The 10,460-nt window shown below is 45.6% G+C and overlaps 1 protein-coding gene across 1 annotated transcript; it reads right to left on the minus strand.

The window, feature by feature from the left end:
* Positions 1-185: 185 nt before the first annotated feature.
* Positions 186-1,704, minus strand: LOC109777322 (rapid alkalinization factor). The gene has a single exon (XM_020335974.3). It carries the CDS (start codon positions 850-852, stop codon positions 469-471), a length of 384 nt encoding a protein of 127 aa, XP_020191563.1. The 5' UTR covers positions 853-1,704; the 3' UTR covers positions 186-468.
* Positions 1,705-10,460: the final 8,756 nt, after the last annotated feature.

The following is a 10,460-nucleotide window of genomic DNA, read 5'->3' on the forward strand; positions in this document are numbered from 1 at the left end:
CGCCAAAAAATTGTATAAGAAAATGGTAACCATGATGAGAATGACCACAAACAGGGTTTTCATAAAGTTATGTCGCCGTGTACTGAATTTTAATAATTAAATCGAGTAAATAGAATACATCCACAAATTCTAACTCGTTCTTCAACATGACAACCCCGTTTATGAAAATTACAAGCATATGAAAATAGAGGCGAAAAAAAAAACTCTGTTCTTCTTCAAATATACAAACATTTTTTCAAAAGGAATAAATTGGCGTGGCAATAGAAGGAACACGGTGGGTACATAGATAGAAGCTACTCACGAAAACAATAACAGTCGTTAATTTTGTTGGATCAATGTTGAAGCAGCACAAAACGCATACAGTGCTTAATTAGGCGCTCACACGGTCACATCTCCTCCCCGTTCCGTACGCACGTATCGATGATTGCCGTCCGTGCGCGAGATCGACGAGGCATCCGGACGACGAAATCAGTTCATGTTGCGCGCGCAGCGCGTGATGGCGGAGCAGCCGCGCGTGTAGGGGTTGGCCTGCTGCATCGAGCCACAGTTGGTGTAGTAGGACTTGTCGCGCTTGTTGCAGGGGACCTGGTCGGCGCGCAGAGCGGCGTAGCTGATGTACCTGGCCGTCGGCTTCCGCGCCAGCGACCGGCGCAGGGCCTCGCCGGTGCCGTAGGCGCCCGTCCCCATCTCCTCGTCCTCGTCCACGCCGCACTCCCCGACGGCCCCGTCGCAGGTCGCCGAGCGCGTCAGCAGCATGGAGTCCTGCTCGCCCGCGGAGGCCGGGGCCGGCAGGCAGGCCACCGCCGCGGCGGCCACCAGGAGCGCGAGCACCGCGACGCCGATCCGGGCCATGTGGGTCTTCAGTCTGGTTGCTGGTTTCTTGCGGTTTGTCGGTCTGCGGCTAGGGTGGATCCCTCCATGCCTTCCTCTCTCTTTGAAGGGGATGGGAGGAGGGAGAGGTGGAGAGGAGACGCGGGGGAATGGGGATTTGGAAAGGGAGGAGCTGGACGGGAGAGGAAGCAGGGCGGCCGCACGTCGGATTGGCCGGTGCCGCCGCGCGTTGCGGCCTCTTGCCCCGGCACCTGCGAGGGAGGGATCAACTGACGGTGCAAACTTGTGCTAGCCTAATTTTAGCTTTGAAGAAGATCAATTGGCACGTAGACGCATGGGCTCATTCCACGTTTCTTTCCTCCTCTGACGAATTAAGTTTTCTTAAGACAACTCTGTCGAATTAAGTTTTTTTAGGCAACTCTGTCCAATTAAGTTTTTTTTTTAGCCATGTCGAATTAAGTTTTTTTTAGAGCTCGCCAACTTTATTAATTTTGAGCAACGGATATATGAATATTGCCCTATATAGGTACAAGGTTTGGGTCATGAGGTATGTCCAACCACACATGTCTACCTACACTTAAGTTACAAGTGAACTTGGCGAGATTATGAGCCTCAAAATTATGATTCCAGCGCTCATGAACGAAAAAACAAGAGATAAAACTATTACAATGTTCCTTGATTTCATGTACTATGGCAGCATTTGGGCCTCCAGCCCCCCTCGCGATATGTGTCACAACTCCCTGGCAGTCCGAGGCGACGCAAATAGATTGCACTGCAAGGTCATCCGCCAAAGCTAATGCTTCTCGGCACACATATGTCTCCAGGACAAGGGGATCATTTATACCCTGAAAAACGATCGCCGAAGAGCCCAGATATAAGCATGCCTCATCTCTGCATACTGCAGCGACAGCTCCTCCATGGTGTGACCTAACTACTGCCCCATCCACGTTCACCTTGACGGCACCAGTGGGCGGTGGTAGCCACCGGTTCTGCTGAACAGCCGGAGCAGCCGGTGCTCTCCTTCCATCTTCTCGCTTTTCCAATTGCCCCAGTTCCGCAATAAAATTGTTAACAAACGAAATAATGTTCTGCGGACTTTGAAAGATGGCCTCGTAAACTGCCTTGCGCCTAGCATACCAGATGGACCAAAGAGTGACGGCCATCCTGACGAATGTCGCATGATCCAAAGAATCATAGAGCTCGAATAGCCATAGTCTCGCATTGGGTTTCATATTACCTGTCATGCGCGCAACCATATCAACATCTGAAAGTGCCCATACACATCTGGACATAGTGCACGACACAAGAGCGTGTCTCCATGAGTCAGCACAACCAAGGGGCAAGTGTCATGCACAGCCATGTTTCGTTTCATCAAAGTATCTGTCGTGGGGAGAGAATGATGGGCAAGTCTCCACAAGAATATCCTGATTTTTGAAGGAATTTTTAATTTCCATAAAGCAACCCAAGATTTCTCGTCTTGTTGAACATTCGATGATCCACCTCTACCTTCAAGCCAATTCCTCTCGCATCAGCTTGGTTTGCAATAAAAATTTATAAGCCGAGCTCACCGAATATCTCCCCTTTTTATCCGGGTACCAGGCCCAGAAGTTCTCAATGTTACGTGTGCATATGGGAATTTTCATAATCGCATTAGCATCAATCGGTAGAAAAATAGACCTTACCAGTGCCTCGTTCCACGACGCTCTTGCAGGAGACAAGAGCTCCGCCACTAACCTTGGAGGGTTTGGCACTAATGACGTGATGGGTCTTGGTACAGTTTCTTTGGGGATCCAGTTATCAGCCCATATATTGGTGCTTTGGCCATTGCCTATGCGACGAATAATTCCTTGCTTCAGCAAGTCACAACCTTCCTTAATGGACCGCCATATTTGAGATGGCCTTGATCCAAGCTCTGCCTCAAGTATTGTGCAATCTGGGAAATAAGCTGACTTGAGGATTCTTGCACTCAATGTATCAGGCTCCTGAAGGATTCTCCAGGCCCGTCGCGCCAAAAGAGCCTAGTTAGATAATTTCATGTCTCTAAAACCAAGTCCACCCAGATGCTTCGGTCTTGTCGTCACATCCCAAGAGACCCAAGCGGGTTTGCGCTCTCCCTGTTTGCAGACCCACCAGAACTTGCATATGATTGATTTGATGTGGTCGCATAGCCCTCTGGGAAGCTTAAAGCAGGACATAGAATATACAGGGTAGCACTTGGACTTGTTTTGAGGCTCTGTCGTCACAACGGGCCGTGCCTACCACCTGGTGTGTGGCCTGCAGTTCTGGATTTGGTAAAGCTCTATATAGTTTCTCGCTTTAAGCGAGCACACGAAGAAGTCTGGAAAACCCTATTTGACGCTCTCTGTGTTAGAGGGTCGACTGACACACAATCAATTGGCCCGGCCCATGTCCCATTGTACGCATAGCAAGTTTCGGTTTTAGGAACCTTCCAGATGGTTCATAGCCGGTTTTTCCAGTTTTGAGGTACCTTCAAGAAGGTTCCTGAACCGTTTTCTTTTTTCTTTTTCTTTTTTCTGTTTTCTCTTTCTTTTTTTTTCCATTTTTTCCGTTTCTTTTTTCCTTTTCTTCCATTTTTGTTTCTAACTGTACAAATTTAACACATTGTTCAAAATATGCTAAATTACTTGCATTTCCAAACTTTGTTCGGCTTTTACACAAAATTGCATTTTCAAAAATTGTTCAAAGTTCGAAAATTTGCTAGAGTTTTACAAAAAATGGTTGAAGTTTGAGAAAAACATTCCAATTTTTGAAAAATTGTTCGCCTATAAAAAAATGTTCACCTTTCCAAAAAAAATCGGGATTTTCAAAGTTTCTCGGTTTCGTTTTTTCTTAATCAAAAATTTGTTCCCGTTTTCAAATTTTGTTCATCAATTCAAAAAATACTCGCTTTTTCGATAAATGTTTGAAGGTTTAGGAAATAGTTTCCGTTTCAATTTTTTGTTCACCTATATAGAAATGTTCGCATTTTTAAAAAAAATCAGGATGTTCCAATTGTTCACAGTTTAAAAATTTTGTTATGAATTTAAAATTTTCTCCCTGTTTTCAATTTTTTTCACCAATTCAAATAATGTTCACGTTTTCAAAACATGTTCTGGAATTTTGAAAAAAATATCATGTTCTGAATAATGTTCTGTAAATTTTTAAAATGTTCTATAAAATTGAAAAAGATTTATTTTTTTAGAATTCCCAAAGATGTTCCAATTTTATAATTTTGTTTACAAATTCGAAAAATGTTTGGGCATTTGAAAAAAATCATAGTTTGCCTAAAATTATTCATAACTTCAATAAAGTGTTTGATATTTGAAATATTTCTGGAATTTTTTAACTAATGTTCAGTTTACGCCGCTAAATTAGTTATTTATTAGCGCGCTCTGCTCCTTATGTCACCAGTAATCAGTAGGTGGACTCGTTAGCCCGATACATCCGCGCTGAAAAGTTCTTCGCATTTTTTGCCCGACAGCTCGCTTAAGTTCAACTCGAATGGGCTGGCCCAGTCGGGCGCGCCCTGTACGAAGGGACGTCTTTTTGCCACAGAATGCGGCGGTAAATCCTATTTGGCGCTGCAGGCGCCGGTTAACGTACATTTTCGTTAACGGGCGCCTGCAGCGCAGACCACCTCTGCGAGCTGGGCCGGCCCATTTAAATTCTGTTCCTTTTGTTAAATCGTAAAAAATCAGTGCGCTAGCCAGAAATTGAACCGGCCACCTGCTGGTTTCTAGTACGGCACGACAACCAGCCGGCAACCTGCCTCGCAAGTGAGTGATTACGTTCTTTTGAGTTGTTTTACTTACTGTTTTTTCGAACGGTCTTGTTCTTTTTTCTTTTTACATTTTTTTCTTTTTTGTTCTTTATTCTTACACTTTTCGATAAATGCGCGAACTATTTTTCAATCCGTGAACTACTTTTTATTTCGATGAACTTTTTTTCAAATCGATGAACTATTTTTCAATCCGTAAACTTTTTTTAATTCTATGAACTTTTTTCAAATTGATGAACTATTTTTTCAACTTTGATGCACTTTTTTCAAATTTGGTGAACATTTTTTCAGAATCGGTTAACTTTTTTTCATAATTAATGAACTCTTTTCCAAATTCGATGAACTTATTTTGTAAATTGACAAACTTTATTCAAATCCTATGAACTTTTTTTAAAATTGCATGAATTTTTTTCAAATTCGGTGATTTTTTTTGCAATTACGATGAACTGTTTTCAAATTGAATGAACTTTTTTCAAATTCGATGAACTATTTTCATATTCGGTGAACTTATTTCGAATTTCATGAACTTTTTTCAATTTTGTGAAGTTTTCTCAAATTTATGAGCTTTTTAAAATTTGTACGAATCATTCAATTTTTTGTTTTTTTATTCGTAGTTTTCGAAAGTTTCATGAATTTCTTTTCATGTAATTTATATATGCTATATAATACTGTACTAAGAACGGAACAACTAGTGTTCTTTCCTGTTATTTGTTGTCAAAGGGAACTCTGTCTATTGGTCGTGTAGGCTAACTGCCTATCCTGGCGGGAGGAGTTCGACTCCTGATCCTTGCACTAAACGGAAGTTTCTGTTTTTAGCAATCGAACGAACTATTATGGGCCAACTGCAGAAACAGCCCACCTCGGAGCGGTGCAGGCCCCAGTTCTCCTAACCGGCGCTGAATGCGCCGATTAGGAGCTCCCCATTCGGGAGCTAACCATGCATGCATGCTGGATGCTAGTTGTAGCAATGGACCAGGAGGGCAACGCCTAGGACTTTGGCGTTTTCACGTCCAACAGCAACGCCAATACGTCTGGCGTTTCTACCAACGCGGGAAACTTTGGCGTATTCGACTTGCCACGTGGCCGGCTAGCAACGCTGAATAATATGACGTTTCTACTTTGAACAGTAACATCACGAGGTTTGGCGTTTCAGAAAGGGTCAGATCGTGAAATAGTTTATATGAGAGGTCATTTTGTGCTGAAGATTTCTACCAAGGTCAGAATAGTGATTTTGGCCTACTTCTCTGAACTCTTGGACGGTACGCCAAAGTCACTCTGTCTGAAAGTCAGCTTTGGTCGAGTCGGGTCGTGTCAGGGTATGATAGTACCTCATGGTATCATGGGTTCACTGCGATAGTACATGCTTTGCTCGTCGGTGTTACTGCCGCGCGGCCATTGGCCGGCATGCAGATGCCAGACGCGAGATGACATCGACGATGGATGTTTTTCTGCTTGGCATGTCTCCGCCCATCACGCTGGCAAAATGCCAGTGTCATTGTGTCAATAGATTCTGCTACTTTTCCTATGTTCACGGTCTGATATTACTAATATATCATTGTGCATTCTTTAAGATCGTGGAAAGGACAAGGAGTTAGCCGGCGACTAACTAATTGGGACCTACTTATGGTTGTATGAGGCTACTAATCTTGGATTTAGAAGACATCTTGAGAGACCCGCGAGTGTTTCAAGCAAAGGCCTCGTGGAGCCTCCCCGTTTGAACTGGCTTCTCTGAAGGAGTACCATGACAGAAACGGAAATGGCGATGGCAAAACTTCGAAAGGAAAATGTCTTGAAAAAGGAAAAGAGAAAGAACATCAAGACGAATATCTACGCCATGGGAAATACGATAGTGAATTTCCAGAGGAAAAGAAAAAGAATGTGCGTTGACCCCGACCCCTTTTGTTGTTCTCTGTCTGGCAACCCAAGTCAAACACCGGGGTACTGTACATGATATTCGTCAGAAACCGCCCCTGACCGTGCGCTGATTATTCTCGCACCCGTAACTAATGGCGGAATCTCTACCTAACCTTTTCTTTTCTTCCGGAGCTTGCTGCTTTGTATGGCAAAATTCCCCTGTCTGCGTGGGTGCATGCTGACACGAGATGATTCCTGATAAAAAAACATTTGCAGTCGCGAACCATTTCCGTTGCAACAGCACTACTCCCCGAGTGATGAATGGGTATGGGTGCAACACTAAAAAAGAGTGATGGATGGCAGGATGGTTGGGGTTGTTTCTGCTGCCTCCTTTCCCTGTCATGGGAAACAAAGGATCGGATGCCAAACTGCTAATTAAATCGATCCCACCGTTCAGAGAATGGTCAATGGGTCAATCCAGAACAATATTATCTTGCGAGCCATGATTTGGCATTTTGGATCACTGCCTCACATTCAGTGATTAGGAATCGCTTTTGGTCACTGGTCAGTTTAGTTTCTCGCAGCGACAGCGGCAGGGCGCGATAGGAAGTCGGGCTCTGCTTTCCGTTATCCTTTCTTATACGATCTGTTTTCTGAGAACGACTGTAAAAACAGCTCGTGATGGCAATCGCATACTACTTGAAATAAACATTCACATTAGAAGCTCACCTTTAATCTGTAAGCGAGCATTTTAGCACCTATTCTTGCAAATGAGATTTGACAGCTGAGAAGCCAGAAGATTCTTTTTTTTTTTTGATAAGAAGCCAGAAGATTCTAGTACAACCGATGATGTCCTGATGTCAATCTAATCTGTCTTTCGGTAAACTTGTTACGTGCAGCCATGTAGAAAAAGAAGAACTTGTTACGTGCAGCCATGTAGAAAAAGAAGAACTTGTTACGTGCAGCAAGTCAGCAACCACATACACTCGATCGAGGCCGTACAGTTACAGTGCACATCGGATGCCCGTAACGGCCACAGCGCAGCAACGGCTTTTTTATGACTCCGACCAAATTAAATGTGTTGGTACGTACTCCACAGAAATAACTACACATTGATGCCAGAATTAACGTTCAGCTCGCTCGTAGTAGGAGTAGTAGATTTTTCTCTTCTTTTCTGGGTCGTTTGCACGGCGTGACATTCAAAATTCAAACCGAATCGTCCATCCATGGATCTGTGGTGGCAGCAGTGTTTCATTTATACAGGTACACGGTACACTTAATTGCTCTTGCATCATGCACTCCGTATCATCACTTACTATCAGAGTGGTGACATCTTGAGCCGTTGCATTCGTACAAAACTCCCTCCGTCCCATAATAATACTCCGGCAGTAATTTGGCTTCACTGGCTTGTTTCCGAGCGCGGTAAAAACACTGTGTTGGAGATCTTAACCGCGACCATTATCCATGTTTCAATTCCAACGTGTTCGCAGTTGCAGAGAGCTTCTCAGCTCAGCTCGACGATGATGTAAGGAATGAATGGGCCAATGGGCCATGTGTGTCTCTGACATCTTGAAAGCAAGCAGAGTATGGCGGCGTCGGCTTTACTGCTTGCATGTGTACGCGCGTGTCTGCGCTGCGGTGTGCGCCCGTCAGTGTGTCAGGGTCAGAGCGCAGTAACTTTGCGTGGAAGTAACCGATCGAGGCGCCGTGGGATCCATCATCTGCCTACCGATTCTACTGTCGTCCTACTAGTACCGCTGTATTTCGTGTCGTGGCAGATACAGAGAGTACTCTGCAACGTTTCGGTTGTACATAAGTATTTGGTACACAAGCATTCAAGTTAGTTTGTCAAACCACAACTATCAAACGGAGTAATAGTGTAGTACTACGTCTGTACGTGCAGTGCTACGTCGAGTCGTCGACCAAACATAAATCGCCGGTTAATTGGTTGACAAGGTCAAACTGGAAGCTCAACTGGTCGTACTACACCGGTACTACTACCATTTAGAGCGAGGTCGTCTTAGAATGAGCAATTTACGGAGAGTTCCAAAATGGTCGACAGATTCATAATCGATCAACGCGAAAATGCGTTCGTGCAGAAGAAGAAACTTCATCCACACGATCAAAGCTGACGATTTTGAAGCCTCGACATTCAGAAAAGGCGAAAGTTTCCCTCGATTACTTTACAAGCTTGCTCGGTGAGAAAAAGACGCGACTGTGCACACTTAATTGTGATGAATTGCAGCTGTCTGGGGAGTATCTGCTGGAACTCCTGCAGCGGCTCGGATTCAGTCCCAAGTGGAGAGAATGGGTCGCCCTGCTCCTCAAAACTGCATCCTCCTCGGCCATGTTAAATGGTTCGCCGGGTCCCAGCTTCTGGCACTGTCGGGGCCTCCGGCAGGGCGACCCCCTCTCGCCCCTGCTCTTCATCCTTGACATCGACCCCCTCCATCACCTGCTAACCAAATGAAATGATCGATATGGCTGACTAGGGGGGGATAGGCAACTACCAATTTTTAGCTTTTCGGGGGGGGGGGGGGGGGGGTAGGCAACTACCAATTTTTAGCTTTTCTTAACAAATTAGGTTTAGCAACAAATAGGTTGTCTAGATGTGCAACTAGGTGAGCAACCTATATGATACAAACAACGACAACAACTAGTGCAAGCAAAGGATACAACACAATAATAGCTTGCACAAAGTAAAGGGAAGAGATAACCACAAGTGGAGCCAGTGGAGACGAGGATGTGTTACCGAAGTTCCTTCCTTTTGGGGGAAGTACGTCTCCGTTGGAGCGGTGTGGAGGCACAATGCTCCCCAAGAAGCCACTAGGGCCACCGTATTCTCCTCACGCCCTCACACAATGCGAGATGCCGTGATTCCACTAGTGGTTCCCTTGAAGGCGGCGACCGAACCTTTACAAACAAGGTTGGGGCTCCCAACGAAACCACGCAGCTTCACCACAATGGAATATGCCTCCGAGGTGACCTCAACCGTCTAGGGTGCTCAAACACCCAAGAATAACAAGATTCACAAGAGATTAGTGGGGGGTCAAATTTCTCTTGGTGGAAGTGTAAATCCGGGCCTTCTCAACCAATCCCTAGAAAATCAACAAGTTTGATTGGCTAGGGAGAGAGATCGGGCGAAAATGAGCTTTGGAGCAACAATGGAGCATGGGGGAAAAGAGGTCGGTCAACTTGGGGAAGAAGACTTCCTTTTATAGTGGGGGAGCAATTCCAACCGTTATCCAACATATTAGCCCGCAGAGGGCGGTACTACCGCTTAGGGGAGCGGTACTACCGCTGGCAGTAGCGGTACTACCGCGAGCCCGAGTGGTACTACGGCAGAGACACAACGCAGGACCCAAGAGAGGGAGCGGATGTGGACGAGAGGGCCTGGGCGGCACTAGTAGCGGTGGTAGCTGCGGTACTACCGCTCACGAGCGGTACTACCACTGCTACTGCCACTACTACTGCTGCAGAACCCGACACGAGAAACTCAGTCTCGAATCGAGGCGGTATCAACACTGAACCAGAGCCGCATTACCTCTCATGGCCAGGAGCGGTACTACCGCTGTGAGACAGCGGTACTACCGCTGATGGCCATAGGCGGTACTGCCGCTCTGGACCAGCGGCACTACCGCTGGAGCCATCCTTATGCCACATCCACGAGAACGGAGAACTCCAAAGATGCGGGAATGAGCTGGGGGTGCATGAATGATGTGTACGTGTTGATTCCACCCTAGCCTTTCCAATGCGGATCCCCTCTTGATAGTACGGTGTCTCCTACGACTCAAGTCCACCACAACCGAAATGAAGGAGCCTACACCGTCTTCACTTTTAGCTCCGAGGGGAAAGAATCGTCTCGTCCAATGAATGAATATCTGAAATGCTCAATGCACAGGATTAGTCCGCAAATGCATTGTCATCAATCACCAAAACCACTTAGAGAGAGGCATGCCCTAACAATCTCCCCCTTTTTGGTGGATTGATGACAATA

Source organism: Aegilops tauschii, chromosome 3 (assembly GCF_002575655.3).
Source record: "Aegilops tauschii subsp. strangulata cultivar AL8/78 chromosome 3, Aet v6.0, whole genome shotgun sequence".
In the NCBI taxonomy this organism is placed as follows: Eukaryota; Viridiplantae; Streptophyta; class Magnoliopsida; order Poales; family Poaceae; genus Aegilops; species Aegilops tauschii.

Excerpts from the sequence above, each read along its gene's own strand:
- LOC109777322 (XM_020335974.3), bottom strand. The coding sequence starts at position 852 with ATGGCCCGGATCGGCGTCGCGGTGCTCGCGCTCCTGGTGGCCGCCGCG.